Source organism: Corvus cornix, chromosome Z, assembly GCF_000738735.6.
Source record: "Corvus cornix cornix isolate S_Up_H32 chromosome Z, ASM73873v5, whole genome shotgun sequence".
Taxonomy (NCBI): domain Eukaryota; kingdom Metazoa; phylum Chordata; class Aves; order Passeriformes; family Corvidae; genus Corvus; species Corvus cornix.
In genome coordinates this window covers 44,194,829-44,213,851 of record NC_046357.1, presented here as the reverse complement: position 1 = coordinate 44,213,851, position 19,023 = coordinate 44,194,829, and the positions used below count along the sequence as shown (strand labels likewise).

The 19,023-nt window shown below is 45.0% G+C and overlaps 2 protein-coding genes across 3 annotated transcripts in view; one reads left to right on the top strand and one right to left on the bottom strand.

Annotated features, from left to right (window-relative positions):
* Window positions 1-3,794: 3,794 nt before the first annotated feature.
* DNAJC25 (DnaJ heat shock protein family (Hsp40) member C25) lies at window positions 3,795-11,493 on the bottom strand. Its single transcript, XM_039567295.1, has 4 exons — window positions 11,176-11,493; window positions 10,052-10,204; window positions 7,645-8,115; window positions 3,795-4,749 (listed from the first exon to the last, which is right to left on the bottom strand). Exons 1-4 carry the CDS (start codon window positions 11,491-11,493, stop codon window positions 4,627-4,629), a joined length of 1,065 nt encoding a protein of 354 aa, XP_039423229.1. The 3' UTR covers window positions 3,795-4,626.
* A 2,905-nt stretch (window positions 11,494-14,398) lies between these two features.
* The window catches only part of ECPAS (Ecm29 proteasome adaptor and scaffold), a 60,359-nt gene continuing 55,734 nt past the window's right edge, over window positions 14,399-19,023 (top strand). Inside the window, exon 1 of one of the 2 annotated variants that reach the window (XM_039566644.1) lies at window positions 14,399-14,498. In XM_039566644.1, coding sequence (XP_039422578.1) covers window positions 14,477-14,498 — 22 coding nt within the window. In that variant the 5' untranslated portion in view covers window positions 14,399-14,476. Of the gene's footprint in view, window positions 14,499-14,734; window positions 14,843-19,023 lie in introns of those variants that run through there. The other variant, XM_039566643.1, reaches the window with a different exon arrangement.

Here is a 19,023-nt window from a genome sequence, read left to right as displayed (position 1 = left end):
GTGTGTTATCAACACCAGTCTCATTCTGAAACCAAAACACAGCACTAAAGCAGTGACTGAAAAAACTAACTCTAAACTAGCTGTAACCAGGACAGCTGAATAGTTTGTAGTGGCAGGGTGTGTGGGATTTTATTAGCAAGTGTGTAGGGCCGTGGGCACCTTCAAAATGTTTGCACCTTATCCCTGAGAAACTGCAGAATCCAGAAAACTAGTAAACTAAATTTAAAAAGTGTGCTGTCACCCTGGCACACCAGAGAGGACCCAAATCACTGCAACATGTTGGGGCCTAGCCCAGGCTTATTGAGCCTCTGTACTCTAAGGGGAAAGAGAAGGTCTCTGAATCTGACAGTGAGACAAAAAAAGGCCTTGCAACTATTCCAGACACTGTGAGAGGCACTGCAGCTGCTCCAATCCCAGCAACAGGAACTGCCACTGAAAGCACTGAAACAGCATCACCAGGTGCTGGTGTCAGTTACCCCTGTACGGAAGCAGTAGAAATGTACATGAAAGGCACCTTGTAAAAAAGCTTTAGCAAAAACAGTCAAGGATGACAGGGAGAGTAAAGAGGATGAAGAAGCAGCAGCATCAAAAGGATGAATTACAGAGCCATCATCAGGGCCATCACAGGAACTGGAAGAGGAGACAGAAGAAACAATCACAACTTGATCCCTTTTCCTGAGTGAGCTATGGGAGATGTGAGAAGATTTCAGTCATTGTCCAGGTGAGTGTATTATCACCTGGCTGCTCCAGTGCTGGGACAACAGAGCCAACAGTGTGGAATTAGAGAGTAAGGAAGCCAGGGATTTGGGATCGCTTGCTAAGGAACCAGGCATTGACAAAGCAATGGGAAAAAAGACACAAGCCCTTTGTCTTTGGAGGTGACTCTTACCAAGTGTGAGGGCAAGGTGTCCTTATAAAGAAGGTATTCCATGTAACTTAAGCAAATGGGCTGCAATAAATGTATTAAATACCTGAGGGAATTAGCCATATGAGGAATTATAAATATTGACCTGGACGATGTGCAAGCTCCCCCCAGGTCCAGATGATGTCTTATGCCAGTGATTCATGGTGGAAATTTGTACAGAGTGCACCAACAGCGCATGCCAACGCCTTGGCAACAATAGTTTGGAAAGATGATGCACAACGAAGGTGAAGTGATTTTCCACGTCCAGGAATACGAAGACAGTATTCCTTCCCCCATCACTGCAGCTGTGGAGAAGCTATCAGATAAACTGACATATAAACTGACTCAGGATTTTCAGTGTTTCAGAGAGACTATGTCCTACTCCCCACCTGTAGGGGGCCCTATTTCTACAACTGACAGCAGGCGTCCTCTTGCTCAAGAGGGAGGATATAGAAGGTACACACGACAGAGTATCCTGTGGTTTTACCTGCAGGACCACGGAGAGGATATGAGGAAGTGGGATGGACAATACACCTTGATCCTAGACAGGTGTGGGAATTGCAGGGGAAAACAACCACAGTGCGTTTTTTTCCAGGGAGATTGTTGCTCCAGTCTCCAGCAGACAGTTTTCCAGGCAGAATGGAAGGTCTGGTCATACTGCTGGCGCTATGGAGAGAAGTTCTAGTCCATTTCTACAAGATGTTAGTGGGGAACCTTGAAATCAGTATTAGTGGGGCCCTGCCTCCAGCCAGATGGAGGAGAGAGATAACTGGATTTACTGGACTGTGTGGATTTGATGGCCTGGCACAGCAGCCCCACAGGATTACAAGGCTTTAGTAGACACTGGTGCACATTGTACCCTAATGCCATCAAGCTATGTAGGAACAGAATCCATTTGTATATCTGGAGTGACAGGGGAGTCCAAACAGATAATTGTATTGGAGACTGAGATTAGTCTCACTGGGAATTAGAAGCAAAAGCACCCTAGTGGGCCTGGACCAGACACTCCATGCATCCTTGGCATAGACTGTGCCAGGAGACAGTATTTCAGAGATCCAAAAGGGTATTGGTGGGTTTTTGGTATAACTTCCCCAGAGACAGAGGAAATTAAACACTGGTCTACCTTGCCTGGTCTTTCAGGCAACCCTTCTGTTGTTGGGTTGCTGAAGGCTGAAGAGCAGCAGGTGCCAATTGCTACCACAGTGGTGCCCGAAGTTTTTATGTAGTGTAGAAGGGGATAAATTTCCTGTAGTGCACACTAAAAACATGCTGGAGAAAACAGTCTGGGTTATTCCTGCCTCAGGCAAAGGTAAACCCATCTGTGGGATTGTTTTTGCTCAACGACCCAGGTGCACTTGGTGGGTAATGTTGGAGGATGGGGTGGTCCTGTGTGTGCCTCAAGGCAATTTGATTTTAAGTGAAAATAGCCAATGAATTAAACTGTATGAGGTAATTATGCAACACTGTATTACCACTTTTATGGTGGCTACATGTGCATGACCTCACGGGGCACCTCACGGCATCAATCTTACCACAACTGTTCTGGGGATCTGAGCCTGACTTCCCTCTGATCGTTGCACTCATGAAAAATGAACTTTGATAAAACTGAACAAGCACAGCAGTACTGGGATCAGAACTGACTCAAATGTGCAGCATGCAACAATCCAACACCTCACACCATCTTTTCTGCTTGAAAGACTCTTACCAAGGGTGAAGGCCAAAGCCATGGACTAAATGAATTCATCAAACATTTTTTTTATTGTGTGGACTTTTAAGAACACTTAACAGAGGTGTTCCATTGACTAAGAGAATGATGTTTGTATACCTATCAAAACAGATAAATAGGGAAGGTGATGGGACATGGGGGAATGTGAAACTTGGCATGACACAGATGATACGGAGTAAGCAGTGAGTATCGTCCTGATTACAGCTAGGGTAAGTTCTCAGTAGCTGTTACAGTGCTGTGTTTTGGATTCAGAATGAAAGTGGTGTTGATAACACACCGATGTTTGTGTTTTTGCTAAGCTGTGTTTATCCAAAGTCAAGGACTTTTGCCCTCCTTGTCTCATGCTGTGCCAGTGAGAAGATACACAAAAAAACCAAACTGGGAGGGAGCACAGCTGGGGGAAGTGACCTGAACTGACCCAAGGGATATTCCAGACCAGAGAACATCATGCCCAGTATATAACTGGGGGGTTACCCAGCAGGCCAGCTGATCTGGGTACAGGAAGGGGAGTCTAGCATCGGTGGTAAGTGGATGGTAAGCAATTGCATCATGAATCACTTGTTTGTTTTCTTTTTATTATCATTATTATTATTTCCAATTATTACTGTATTCTACTTTATTCTCAATTATTAAACTATTCTTAACATCCAAGTTTTACTTTGACTCTTGTCCCCATTCTACCAGTGTGGGGGGGAAAAGAGAGGGGAATTGAACAAGCATCTGCGAGGCGTTCCATCTCCAGCTGGGCTTAAAACCACAACACATGTTTTTGAATGTTATTTTAAACAGAAAACTGAAACAACATTTCAAAAATGTGCAAAAGGTCAGGAGTAGCAAGTTCAAAACCTGCGCTCCCAGAACCCATCTCCACAGAAGGCAGCTAACAAGGCACTGTTTTCATCAGTTCCCTTCTAAGGAACTTATTTTTACAGGTGTGATGACAGAAGAACGACTATGCTCCCATCTGTCCTTCCCCAGTAAAATTACTGAAGAGGAGTAAGGTAACAGAATCCCTTTTACCAGCAAATCACAGAAACTCTCTGACCTGGGCTATTATAGCGCAAACCACAGACTGCTGTTATGCATTATTTATTCTAAGTACGCAGAGGTCTGATCAGAAGAGATAAATGTAATGAATACTTAAGATTTAGAATTTAAAACTAATTAAGTCTGCATATACAAACTTTTATTTACATAAGGCATCAAAATTGCCCTTTTTAACAAAAGGGTCATTTTCCCTTTAACCAATACTTTGGTGAAAGAAATGTCACATTTAATAGACTAATATTCACTGGTATACTTGTTCTGAACAAGCAGGTATAACCCAAGGTACAAAATGAAAAAACACAAAATATCCAAGCATACTATTTCATGAATTGCTCTGTAGAACAAAGAATTAAGGCTTGTTTGCATCACGATGATGAACAATCATGCATCATTTATTCCCACAAATAATAAAATCCATTTCCAAGTGAAGCAGGAATAGCAGTAGTCTTGTATAATCCCCATATTGTTTACATGAAAAAAAACCAATTTGGCATCTTAGAAATCAGATTGAAAAGTAGGGGGAAAGAGAGGAAAACAGAAAATGGTCCTTGGTTTGGAATCCTTTACAAGCATTTTCAGTGTCCACTTGCAGGAACCCTTCGGTTTAAAGAGGAAAACCCGGATGTTTGGTTTGGACTAAAAACATTTTCAGAAAGGCTAGAGTTATGGTTTCATTGATGATGAATATGAAGTATCTAGCAAAAATACATTGTTTGGAATAATGAATTCCACACTGGTATCCCCAAGTGAATGGCATATATACATTAGGCTGAGCCTGTTTAATAGGCCTGATTTATAAAAATGGTAAACCTGTATTATGCTTCGGCCTGATGTAACAGTTCCTGAGTTTTAAATCACTGCTAAGCCACAGCAGACAAAACTCTGAATGATGTGATGAAAAGTTTTGCGAATCATTTTCAGCATTAGCACGCATTTTGTTCAGCAACTTTCAATCATCAATAAAAGTCAGTCTTCCAGGTCCTTCATTTTTCATCCACCTCCGGTATCTCTTCCACCGGGGATCCATGGCCATCTTCTTCTTTAACTCCTCCTCTTGTTCTCGTTTATAGACCTGGTAAGACAGACAGAAGTTTTTAATAAGGATGAAGAAACAGCTTAAGAGAGCCTCAAGTGAGGTGTTAAGTGTTTATACTTCAATCATTTGCCAGCTTATTGTTCTCACCAAAGACTGGATTGCAGCGTGGAAGCAGACCCCAAGAAACAGTGTTGGAGCACCTGCAGCCCAAGATGCTTCATGCTTTTGCTGAGCAGAACTATCTTCCTGTAAGCTCCAAAACTTTCTTTTTTTTGGCTAAAGAAGTAGATGCTCAATGCATTCAACAAAAGAAAATACACACTAAGCAATGTCTAATGTTCTGAAAATCTAAACTTGTGAGTCCCTTTCAGCACACTGTTCAATGCAGCTGTTCAGCTCCTCATTTTAGCTGTTCTCCCTTCTCAAAATCATCATCTAACAGAACACTGCTGCGGAACTTTTTGTTCCTAAGTAGGGTTCTCAATGAAGTTAATATCTGCATCCAGTATTTACAGTACTAAAAGATAAACTATTATATTCTGTCAAGAAATGGTGTCATTGTAATGGAATCTACAGTTATCAGCAAAGTCAATAATCTTAAAAAAAAAGGCAAAAAAAAGAGCAATAGCATCTGCATTTTTATTCTGGGAGGCAGTCTACGTAGATGCTGCTGGGATATATCTCAACACCATTCATGATTTTATCATCTTGGTTTCATGTGACTCAAATGACAACTAACTTTAGAGTTCTGCTATGCACGAACAAGATTTTAAAAATATTGTATTATAGATGGCTACACAAATACACAAACTCAATGCTCAGTGATCATAAAGGTTTAAAAAATCATTAGGAAACAGCAAAAATATTGTGGAGCTCCATGATGCACTTGTGTATTGAATTCCTGGTCTTTCTCATCCTGGAAAACTGAACAATATGCAGATAGACATCTCCAGTCATGAAGGAACAGACAAGCTTTTGGGGAGAAACACTACAGCATATTTTTCAGCCTTGAAAATACATTACTAAGTTTCAAGTAAGGATATGGTAGTGGTACACAAAAGCACAGCTAGCAAAAGAAGAGAATAAAGCATGATTATTCTCCATTTCCAGTAATACTAGCATAAGCAGGAGTCCAGGTGGCTTCAAAAAAATCCTCTTCTACCACCTTCTACATGTACTGATGAACTCACAACCAGATGGCACAGCAGACACTGAAAACTTTAATGCATTCCAGTGACTAGGTAAAAATTCATACAAGCAATTACCTACAAAGACACCATTTCCTTTTCATAAACTCACAAAGCTGCAAATTATGTTGGATAAATATTACTATACAGGCGCAGCTGTTCATGTATTCATCATGGAAAAATCAAGTGCTGGCCACCACAGGAGACAAGTGTGAGCTAAACAGACTTCACTTGTGGCAAATACAGCTCTTTCACACTCAGTGACCAAAACATCCTTACTTAAAAACTGCATGGATGAGACACCAGAGCATTTTTTTCTTTACGACAGGATATCCATCCAATCTTTTTCCTTTAACATCTGCTTTGACTAGCAGCATTACTCGGCCTTTGGACTTCCTGACTGTTTTCTAGCAAACCCATCCTAACTGAACACGTATACTACCTGGCAGCTAATCCTTTCATTACATTAGTACCTATTTTACTATTCTCCTCTTCAAGTTTGTAGAGTAACTCACCCCTGCCTGCTTTTGAAGAAACATTCTCTTATTTTTGGTGTCCTGCCATGATCCCATTTCTTTTCCCACCATATGCAGAACAGCAGCATGACCTCCTCCTCCCCTTAAGCAGACCAAGTTCATATTCTCATGTTCTTCTTTAGAAACCTCACACCAAATGGCCCACAGATGCACCTCTGTGGAACAACAGAAGGGTTTTGTCAACCTGCCATGCTCCAGCATCCCAAATCATTCTGGACTGCAAATTCTATGCTGTGGCTAATGTTCTTTCTCTGCTCTCACAGAATTCTTAAAAATTATATATTAACTACTTAGTACTGAGTATTGATTTATTGACTATTCATGGTAAGAGTAGAAGTTGTGCCCAATGATGTTTTTCATGCCATCCTTACTTGAATAGGTGTACAGCACTGCAAGAACAGTCCATGACTCACCACAGGCCAAAGAACTATCAAAGAACAGTTGGGAAAACCAAACCAAAACAATAACAAACAATCAAAGCCCCCTGAGCCAGGAAATAGGAGCTTAGAAGACTGACTAAATAGGAGTTTCAGACAATCTGGGTAATTCTTATTACAAATTACTACTGCGTGGAGAACAGACAATAGCCTTCAACCTACCATAATAACCTTGTCATACCACATTGTTATTATTGCTCTGGGAATGCTAGATAACTAACACCAGTTTTTCCACCAAGGCTACTGATAAATAACATAGAGAAGAGAAATTTCCAGTTCCCCTGAAGATGCTGGATAGACTAATTAGCAAAAAAAGATAAATGTATGTAAAAGTAGCTGGAACCAGTGGATGAACAGATAATGAGGAATATAGTCGGGGGTTTTGGCATGTAACAAGAAGGAACAGCACATGCCCAAAGAAAAAGTTCAAGGAAAGGTCACCTGAAATATTGAAGCACTCAGTGAATACAACCACAGAGACCCATTCAGACGGCCCTCTAGAACCATAAAAAGACTTCCAGTAGGAGTCAGATGCATGCAAATTAGTTCTAGGAAAAGTGACATTTATGTATTAGCTAGGAAGAATATTGTAATGAATATGTATGATCATGATGGAATAAATACCCTCTTGTAAAGTTTCACAACACATATTTGCTTAGAGGTTATATGCTCCAGGTGTGTCCAGTGCTGTAATAATGAATGCATGCTTTCTAATACTTCAAATTGTGTTAGAAAGTTTATTTCCCGGCCAATTTCACTATCATTACCCACCTCATAGTTTTCTCGTATCCATAGCTGCCGTTCAAGAAAGGTCTCTTTTTGATGATCTTCCAGGCTGTCAAACTGAGACTGAGACATTTTCATGTACCTTCGTATGATATACAACTTCTCTTCCACACCATACTCTTGCCCTTTAATAGTGAAACAATAAATCCACCAACAGTACCAAACTATGTATTTGCACCAATAAAAAGGAGCAAGAAGGATCTGAAATAGAAGGATATCATATATCTTGGGCTTCTGATAACCACCCTTTATATCTATTTTATTTTTAATAATGTCTTTGATAATTTCTTCCTCCTCTTCACGGATTTCTTCTTTAGACCGCCTGTTCTTGCCTTTTTCTTTAGTCTTGTTGAGTAAACCTTGCTGCTTGGCAATCTCAGTAGCTTGTATACGGTATTTTGGCACAGAAGCTAAGTAGTTGATAGCTTCATTGTAACTACTCCACCAGCTGAAGAACTGTAATTTAAGAACAGTAAAAGTAAAAACCATGTTTTTATACAGACACATTCCTATTTGGGGGTTTGCCAGAAAAAGAAAAAAGTAATGCTGTCACACACTTTTAACTACAGTTACATTACAGTAACGGTACAAACTGAAGCTACCAGTACTTCTGTGGTATTACAGAAGCTATAATCATCCCTCCAGATTCAGTGAAGCACCTGGAAAACAGATGTATAGAAGTGTGTCTCACAGCAATTTACAATGACTAGGAAGGACAAGCAGACACTGTTCTGAACGGTTTTGCTTCTGAGAAGATGGCAATCTCATGCAAGTTAATACCAGGCTGTGCCAGCCATTCTCAGAAGCCCGTCTTCTTATACTTATAAATAAAGCAGCTAGTATACAAACATTTAAGTATAACATTGTTACTCATTTAAAACAGTTCATTGAACATGGACTAAGTATGTGACAATCTCATAAGTCTGGCAGTGTCCACTTTACAAGACTCAACATGCCTCTCTGATCTCCAGCTGCCCTCTGGATTTCAAAGGAGTGGGGAAAAAAACCCCAAACAACAAATCAGAAATATAGTGCCTGGGTGAACACAGAATCATAGAATATCCTGAACTGGAAGGGGCCCACAAGGATCATCAAGTCCAACTCCTAGCCCTGTACAGCACAATGCTGAGAATGTTTCCCTCTAAAGACAGAAGAAGCCCAAGGCCTAGCTGAGGGCTGATGTTGTTCCCATATAGTGTCCTGTAAATGACGTGAGATGAGGCATGGAAAACATGGAAGAAACTAGACTAGCACAAGAGGGAAAAAGTTAGCAGCTTGCTTTCATTCTTGGGACACCCAAGCATGTCTCACTGACAGAACTTTTTAAACAATAATACATCTCACACCATTTACCAAGAGAAAGTGCAGACATAAGCCCACTACACAACCTTAGCAAAGGCCAAGAAGCAGAAACAAGAGAAAGCAAGATGGGCAAACCAGTTTACATTGACACTCACACTGAATTTAGAACCATTTGGCAGTTGCACTCCAGGAAAGTGAGTGTCTCCACTTACAGACAAAATAAGAAATAAGATGTGAAATGGAACTTTGCCATTGGAACTAAATCTGAAGAGAAATTAGGTATTTGGTTGAATATGCCATTGGAATTTATTATTCTAAGTTCTCAAATTCTGATCAACTTTTTTTTTATTTTAACTTCCAATATCCCACTAAACATTGAGGTACCTGCACCATGGTGTAAGCTTCATCCCTTAAACTTCTTGAGTATTTTTAATGATGTTTTGAACCAGTGATTCAAAAGATCCTGAAGAGAAGTTACGCATTTTCCTCCTCTTGTGTCATGAACAGCACAAGTTTTTTCATCTAAAACACAGTCTGTTTTCTTGGCCTTGGACCTACCACCTTCAGAGTAAATTCTGCTGAACTGAATTTGCTTCTCTCCTGGACTTCATCCATGTGGTGCTTAAAATACACCGCAATGCAAGATTCACACACTAATAAACTCTTGATATTCAGTCCTATCATCTGAATTGAGTCTTGAATTCAGTGTGCTATTAGTCTGTTTTTTAAAAATTTACTTATGCATCTTGGCAAACTGACACATGTTACTTGGGGCACTAGTCCTGCCTGAGCTGCTCTGAGCCTGCCAGGAAGAACCAAGTAAATTCTTCAGAAAAGATGCACCTTGTCTCAACAAAATTAAAAGAAACTTATCTCTACATTTGTTCAAGGTACCAAGGGCAGTCAAAAACCAGCTCAGTACATTCTGACTTCAGGATTTTTACAGACACCACACAGAACTGGACCACAGCATACAGCAACATGGCTCCTCACTGACACTTTTCATTAAATGGGACATTATGAGAACTGCCACTACTTCTCTTTTGTTCAGAAACTCACAGCGCAGTACGATGTAAACATGAAATTTTACCTGAAACACGGAGATGGCACACACCGTAACTAGGATCACTATTGTGACATCTACTTTAGGTGCCAGTCTCCTGCTGTAGTAGTGGTAATAATGTCTGTAATACTCTTCAGGATGATCCAGCATGTAGTCATAATCTTTACGTGTTTCTTCATCCTGCAGGATGAGATGAAGAACTCATTCAGGTTTAAATTCCTGTTTTCACTTGCTCTGTTATACCTGTGTTTTACATCTCATTAAATGCCGTACTGCTGTAAAACTGGCAACAGCCCAAGTGAGTATGAAACATAGAGGAAATCTGTCCTTTTCTCATATTCTCAATTAATTTGTTCTCACACTTATCTGCCCATGCACATATGACATGTGTTGTCTTAAAATCAGTAAGCAAGCACTGTGCAAAGGCATTTAAAACTGAAAAACAGACAAGCAACTAAAATCCACAGAGTAAGTTTTTTAACTTCAGAATGGGAAGTCCAGATGGACTGGAGTTAATAAGTACGGCTCAGGAAAAGATTTTCAGATGAAGAACCTATTACAAGATTATTTTTCAAAACTTAAAGGAATTAGTTTACAGGGCTATGGAATCTGTCCAATGGAAGGCCAATTCAAGACCTCATTGTTCTCATTTTCTCTGAGTTTTTCATCATTTTCCCCCATATAATTGAGGGACAGGAAATCTAATTTTGCCAGGCTCCACTGCATTCCTTTCAAACTCCGTTTTCCCCTTCCCCCCACCCCCGCAAAAAAAAAAAAAAAAAAGTTCCCTTTTCCAATCCCTTGTAGCCTTAAAACACTTACAGGTCTCTTTCTTCCATTCCTGGGTTCCATCTTTGCCAAGTCATACATGCTTTGCCCTGAGAAGCCTTCCCTTACAGATCCCATATGCTATTCGAGTCACTGCTACTTTTAAAGGTATACCTCCAAGATAAAGCCCAGTCGGTTCGTTATAAATAAGTACATAAAAAAAGAACGAATTCTAGACACAGAAGGATTTTCAAGAGCACTCCATCCTCCTTCCCGCACTCTCGGGCTGGCTGCGGAAGGAGGATTTTTCGGGGTGTTTCTCCTCCCCTCCCTGACTGCTTACCGGAGCGGCTCCGGCCGCGGCGGCGGTCCCGCTCTCTCACCTTGAGGGTCTCGTAAGCGGCGGCGATGAGCAGGAACTTCTCGTGCGCCGCCTGCGCCCCGCCGCCCTCGTCGCCCTCGCCGCCCGCGGGCTCCCCGCGGTAGCGGTCGGGGTGGTACTGCCGGGCCAGCTGCCGGTAGGCGCGGGCGATCTCCGCCTTGCTGGCCTGCCGGCTGACGCCCAGCACCTCGTAGCAGACTCGGCGGCCGCAGTAGAGGCGGTCGGTGAGGCCCCGCGCCGGCCGCGGCAGAAGCGCCGCGCACAGGCACAGGCACAGCGCCCACCGCCCGCCCGGACACCGCGCCGCCGCTGCCGCCATTTCTCCGCCGCCGCCGGGGCCGGGCCGCGCTCCGCGCCGTGCGCGCGGCCGGCGGCGGGGCTGGCGCGGGGGCGGGGGCGCGACAGGGGCGGGTCGCGACAGAGCCCGCGCTCGGGGGGCGGTGGCGGCTGGGAGCCGGGCCTGCTCAGCCCGCCGAGCACCAGCACGGGTCCTTTGTCCCCGACTTCTCGCAGGCTACTGCCGCTCCGTTCTTCCAGCCGGCTGTGTGCCCTTGCGTTGCACCCACGCCAACGGAATCCTGGGATGCATTCGGAAGAGCATTGCCAGCAGGTCGATGAGGTGATCCTGCCCCTGTACTCTGCCCTAGTGAGGCCGTATCTGATGTGCCGTGTTCAGTTGTGAGCTCCACAGCTCAAGAAAAACACGGAGCTACTGGAAATAGTCCAGAGGAGGCCACAAAGGTCTCATGAGGAGAGACTGCAGGAGCTGGGCCTGTTCAGTCTGGAGAGGAGACGACTGAAAGGGGAGTTCATTAATGCACAGAAATATCTCAAGGGTGGATATCAAGAGGATGGTGCCAGACTTTTCAGTGGTGCCCAGCGATAGTATGAGAAGCAGAGGCCATAAACACAAGAAGTTTCACCTCAACATGAGGAAGAACTTCTTTGCACTGAGGATGGCAGAGCATTGGAACAGGCTTCTTGGGGAAGTCATGGAGTCACCCTGTCTGGAGGCATTCAAAACCCACCTGGGCCCATTCCTGTGTCACCTGCTCTGGGTCACCCTGCCTTGGCAGGGGGTTGGAGTAGATGATCTCCAGAGGTTCCTTCCAACCCTAATGAATCTGTGATTCTTCCAGGGAAGAAACCTTTGAAGTACTTCCTGAGCCTGTACCTGGTTTAGGCTTGCTCCTGGCAGAGCTCAGGGTCTGGCCACTTGTCATGTGGGGTCCAACGCCATTTAACTGGCAGTCCCACACTGGGAACTGTGCACCCATGGCATGGAATCGTGGGGAACACTCCTCCTTCTGCTGCCCAAAGGCACAACTGATAGGTGACCTCATCAATGTCTAGAAGCATCCTACGAGAGGGTGACAAGGTTCCACCTGAACATGAGGAAGAATTTCTTTACTGTGCAGGCCACTGCACACTGGAACAGATTGCCAAAGAGGTTGTGGCGTCTCCCTCACCTGACAGATTCAAGAACTGTCTGGATGCAATCCTGTGCCATGTCCTCTGGGACGGCCCTGCTTGAGCAGGGAGGTTGGACCAGATATCCTTCCAACCTGGCCCATTCGTTGATTCTGTGTGATTCTGTATGGACAGCTCCCTGAAATGGTGGCTTTGATAGCAGGTCTGGCACCTGTGATGTCCTCTACCCAAAGACTTCTCCTGGCAAGGAGGATTACATCTCTTCTCTGGTGTAACCAGCAGGAACATCACCTCAGTGTTTGACCTTTCCGAGGGAAGCCAGATATGAGCTTGATGCTGCAAGTACTCACCACAGAAATGCTCAGCTCATGAGAGAGCATGTGCTGTTCTTAAAGCTAGAAATGAGTGTGCCTCCCATGTGGCTGGTCTTCTCTGCCTGTCTCCTTTCTGCATTAATAAATGCTGATCATTTCCTTCAGATGTGGATGGGTCCCAAATCTGCTTCCTCAAAAAAAAAAAAAAAAAGAACCACCTCTTTGCAGCTCATTAGAGCCCAGCCTCTCAGCATTGGAGACTGGGAGTCAACTCCTCAGACCCTGACCTTAAAAAATTGTGGTGGGTTGGGTGGCCAAGCTGCTCTATCACTTCCCCATCTCAGCTGGACAGGAGAGAAAATAAGATGGAAAATGACTTGTTCATTGCGATCAGGCAGTTTACGAAAGCAAGAGCAAAAATTTATGCACGCACAAGCAAAGAGGAAGAAAATAATTTTATTCTTTACTTCCCATCAGCAAGCCATGTCTGGTCACTTCCTGGGCAGCGGGACTTCAGGATGTGTAGAGGTTGCTCTGGAATGCAAGCATTGTAAAAAACGAATACCCCCTGTTCCTCTTCCCTCTGTCAGCTTTTATGTTTGAGCTGACATCATATGCCATGGATTATTGCTTTGGTCAGTTTGGGTCAGCTGGCCTGGTTTTGACCCCTCCCTGGACCTTGCCCACCCCCAGCCCCTTGATGGAGGCAGGAATGTTGGAGAGACAGCGCTGATGCTGTGCTGGTGCTGCTGAGCAATAGCCAAAACACTGGTGTGCTATCAACACCTTTCCAACTATCACTGCGAAGTGCAGCAAGGTGAAGGCTGCTGTGGGGGAAATGAACTCCAGCTCAGCCAGACACATTACACAAATGAAGTAAAAATGGTGCTCAGAAGCTTTTGTCACCTTTTTTTTCCTGACTCGAGAAACAAGCTAGTCCTCTGACACCTGTCACTTGGACTCACGTCTTCCCTGGGACTGGCCCTGGAGCTTTAGGGAGACGTCACGAGCTGCCCCCGTGCCACCTGCAAGAAGCAGTAAGGGAGCTGGGGAACGGGCGCCAAGCTGTCTGCTTCCAGACGTGCCCCAGGGACGCCTCGGCTGGGGCATCTTGCCAAGATGCTCCTTACAGAGATCACATGTGGCATCGCAGAGTTTGGGAGAGAGACGCAGTGTGGTGGTCTCTCTGAGCAACCCCAGAACGGCAGGCGAGGAATTCCACGGAGCAGCTTTGTCCCTTCGGTAGTTGGCTTTGGAGCAGAGGCCGGGGGGGCAGCGCCGGCGGGTGGGCGTGGCCGTGCCGCTCGGTGGGCGTGGCCGTGCCGCTCGGTGGGCGTGGCCGTGCCGCTCGGTGGGCGTGGCCGTGCCGCTCGGTGGGCGTGGCCGTGCCGCTCGGTGGGCGTGGCCGTGCCGCGCGGTGGGCGTGGCCGTGCCGCTCGGTGGGCGGGGTTCGCCGCCCTCCCCCTGCTGGCGCACCCACGGTCGCGCGGGGGCGCCCCACGCCGCTCCGTCCCGTCCCTGCGCCGCCGTGCCGAGCACGGAGCCGGCGCGGCAGCCATGGAGGTCAGCGCGGACTCCGGTCAGTGCTGCCCCCGTAAACCTCCTCCTCGGGGCCCGCCGGGCGGGGCGGCGGCGGCGGGGCCGGGCCGTGTACGCGACGGGGGCGGGCGGTGGGGACGGCGGCTCTCTCTAAATATAAACCGGCGGTGACTGAAAAGCGGTCGCTGCCGCTGTCGAGGGAAGCCGCAGGGAGCAGCAGAAGGAGGAGGTGGAAGAGGAGGAGAGGGAGGAGGGGGAGGAGGAGAGAGGCGGCCGCCGGCCCGGTGCCGGTGCCGGAGAGGGGTGGGAGGCGCGGAGCGTCTCTCGCCGCCTCCCCTCCCTCCCCAGCCGGCAACATGGCCGCGGCCGCCCAGGACGAGCTCAGTAAGTGCTCGCGGCTCAGGGACTCGCAGCGGGGGCTGGCGGGCGAGCGAGCGGGCAGGCGAGCCGGGGTTTCGCCGCAGTGGGTCCCCTCTGCGGTGGGGCTCGGCCCCCGGCCTGGCCGGGCGGTGACGGCAGCGGGGCCGGTTCGGCCCTGGGCGGCCATCTCGGGAAGCGGAAACCAGGAGCAGCGGCGCCTCCCGCATCCCCGGCCCCACCGCGGGCAGCGGGGGCTGCGCAGTCCCCCGCCGGCTGGGTGACCTTGCGTCCTGACCGGGACGGAGCCTGGGGTCGGCGGGACCCCCGGCGCAGGGGGAGCGGCCTCCACCCACCGCTCCTGAGCGGGCACAAGCGGCACCGCCTTTGCCCGTTGCTGCTCTCGCCCTGCATTGTGCGACCGCCGCGTTTGAACCACAGCAGCGGTGTGAATATAAGGCGGGCTGGCACGTCCAGGACGGGTTCCCCGAGCCCCCTGAGGTGCTGTGCGGGCGGTGGGTACGAGGGCGCATCGCGGCCGCCCCTGCGGCGCTCGGCACATGACCGGAGGTGCCGCTGCCGCCGAGCATTCGAGACGGCGGGAGCTCGGCCCTGTCTTCTTGTCACCTCCAAAACCCTTTCTCAGTGACTCTGGGAAAGCACACGATCAGCTGGTCTTTGGAGAAGCCTATGGAACTTCAAAAAAAGCGGGTTTCTTCCCTTGCTTTTCCTGTCCTGGAATAGAGCTGGTTCTTATCTGTGAAGGATTAATAGCAAGATAACATATGACTCAGCCAAATGAGAGGGCCTTTGGTTACCCTGAAATAGTACTTGGCAGTCGTCAGAGAGGAAGGGCAGAAGAAATACTTTGAGCATATTTGAGCACTGTTGGCTTTCAGTACTAAGGCATTTTTGTGTAATGTTTCTTAGGGGTTTTTTGGTTTTTTTTGTTGTTTTGTTTGTTTGTTGGGGTTTTTTTTGTTGTTGTGAGCTTCTGTATGTAACAACATCCTAATTCTGCTCTTTGTTAGGTGTTACTGGAACTAGGCTGAGTGGAATAAGGTGTATTATAATGGTGGGGATGTCCCTTATGTAGCCAAGATCCATGGTGGAGTAAAGGAGGATCTTGATCCTGTACTGATCCTAGAACTGGAGGACCCAAATGCCAAGCTATTTGTTCCATTGACAACTGGGATAAATTGCTGTAAGGACAGTGAAAGCTCTCACTGCTGCTGTCATCTAAGAGATTCTGTTGTTAATTTTACGAGAACGTGATTCCCCTTGGTGAAACCAGTCAGTGTGAGATCTCTTCCGTGTAACTCCTTGGCTTTTATCTGTGTGTAATCTAGCTTTCCAGGCTCCAAATCTGATCCTGCAAAAAATTGGTCCTCAGCCATGTGCCTGTTGCTACACAGCCCTTTCTGTTAAGCTGCGCTAAAAAGACAAATGTCCCTAGACTGAGATTCACATTAATAATTACATAATGTCATTCAGGTTATTTGACCACTGCATCCTTCAAAAATGAGGGAGTTTTATTGGTTGGGTTAGAAATCTTTTTTCTTTGGGTGGGGGGAGGAATATATTTTTGGAAATTCTTTTTTGTTTAGTTTGGTTTTTTTTCCTGGTACCTCTGTCACTGAATAGAAAGTACTGTAATTTAAATGAAAAATAATTAAAGGTAATGGAAAAAAGATTAACTTAATGTAGAGAGGGAAACTAAGCCTCTATGTGGGCTTGCCATCTTTTGATATATTCAAATAGTTAAATTTCAGCATATTTGGAAATAAATACTTTCTTTTATAGGATGATTGCTAGTCCTAAAATAACAATAATAATTACCATTAGTTTTAGACTGAAAAACGAAGTCTGCTTGCTTTATATTTACACGGCTGTAGGAAGCTTTCATCTATAGCCCCAGTCAAACACAGAAATACTGTGTAAATGCTGTGTAAGGGATGCTTATCATTTTAGAGGACAAGTTGTTTGATGGCAGCGTAAGATACGGCAGTTTAAAAAATAATGCAAAATCAGTAAATTGGCCCTAATGCCATAAGAGTTCAGATGCAAGAGAGACAAGTTAGTCTTGAGTGATAGTAGTCATACATTCAAATGGAGAACCTGTGCCTGGCATATTCCAAATTATTTGATTTCTGGTGTACTATTCAAGCTTTCACATAAGCTTTTCTATAAAATGAAAGGATTGGATGGGAAAAAACCATAATATATCCCTTTTCCAACAGGCCTTCCTAGCCTTTTCCAGTCAGATCTTGTAAAACAGCCTGGTGAATGGCCTGTTTGTACAAATGCTCCCTTAAGTTTTTTGGCTGTAGGCACACAATGGGTTACTGGTAGAGACAGGAATAGCACCAGCAAATCCTGACTCACTGTTTGCTGCTATAATCATACTAGATATATTTTCTCCCAGAGTCTAATACCATTTGAACAGGAATTTGACTCCTATTTTAGTAGTTGCACAGCAGATGAGAACTTTATTCTTTCTTCTGCATGTGGAATAATGCAGAAGCAATTGCTTAGTTCTAGAGAGACAAAAGGGTGTGTTAGAGCTTTTGCTTTAGCAGGAACCTGCCCCTAAAACTACCCCTGCCATCCAGGAGGTGAAGTTGAAATGCTTTTGTGCGCAGGACTCTTTATTTGATGTAGGGCCCTTTGGAGAAAATGTGGGGGGATGCTTGTGCATGTAATGGTGCTACAGAGTTCAGGTAATAGAGGAGGGTTTCTGGGGTTTTTGTCTGATTTACTGAAACAGTTGTAGAAATTATTTATATTGTAGGAGTTCCACCAATCTGTCAAACAGATACTTCTCAGGAAAGTGAAGATTCATGCATAGAATTTTGCTGTCCCATGCTCTGCTCTGTTTTGAAGAGGACTCTTTTTAGTTCCTCAGATGTTTTGTGGCTATCAGTCAAACTATGAAGTACAGCTAGTTTGACATGTCTTAGCCCCAGCAGTTTCTTGAGTCAGTTTTCATTAAAGGAAGGGTGTGTGTTTTACTTGATACTCTGCTACACAAATATGCATTGCTGAGGGGTCTGTGTGGAATACCTGGTGTTGCTGTGCATAATGTCTGTAAATGCCAGAGGGAGCTGATTCGAAATGTAACTGTGCTTGGCTGAACTGAGAGATTTCTGTAATAAAAATACAGATGAACAGTGGCATTTTCCTTTTCTTTAAAAATTAAAATAATGAGGGTAAACCCTTTGAATTCTTGGCTTTATTGAGGTAGCTATTTCACTGTTTATCCATATTTTTATCCTTTTTGTGTCTTTCTCTCAGTTCTCTTAGATGAACTCCATGTTAATACACCAAATGGAAGGAAAGGGTACATTGTGTCTGTGAGCAGGCTGTGGGGTTTTCCTGTTACCCTGGGTGATTGCAAGGTCAGTTCTGAAGTAACAAAACCTAAAATAACTCTGACCCTTTTATGGATGGTGTTGCAGGATTTGAAAGTTAGTGTCTCATTGTCAGTGTGGCATTTTGTAGAATTTTTATCCATTATCTGTGTTTGGAAAGCGATTTCTTTATTTTTTGTCTTTGCAAGGTTGTTATGTGCTGAAACCTGTATACCTCTTGTAGTCTTAAATGGAGATTGGAAAGAACCAGAAGTGAAACATGCATTTTCTCACAGATAGGTAGCTGCATTGCCATGGTAACTTGGGAATTGCAGGTTCCAAATACACCATGTCAGTTCACACAAATTAGACACTGCTATTGGAAACAGGGATACAAAGATATATCTTGTTTTTCTGCCCCTTTGTTTCTTTTACAAAAGGAGATGTCATCTTCATATGCAATGCCTGTTGTTCAGTTCTCCATATTTATCTTTGTCTTCTTGTAAACACCTTTTTTTCCTGAACAAAGTGCCACAAAATTGGCATTTTATGTGGAAGTACTACACAGCAGCATGAAAAGAAGTGGTTGTGCCAGAATACATGAATAACTGTTTCAAATTCTTCATGGACTTAGTTGTATGTATTTTAAAAGTAAAACTAGTTACTGATTTTTTTTTACTCATGCACCTTATTCTTTGTTGTGTTATGTTTTTCAATCCATAGTAAAATGCTAACTGTCATAGCTGTGGCATACATATGATGTTTCAAAGACTAGTTTTCAGTTGCTAAGGCTTTTTCCAAACAGTTTTTGTCCTTTCCACCCCCCTCCTACCCTCCTTGGTATGTAGTAAAGCAAGT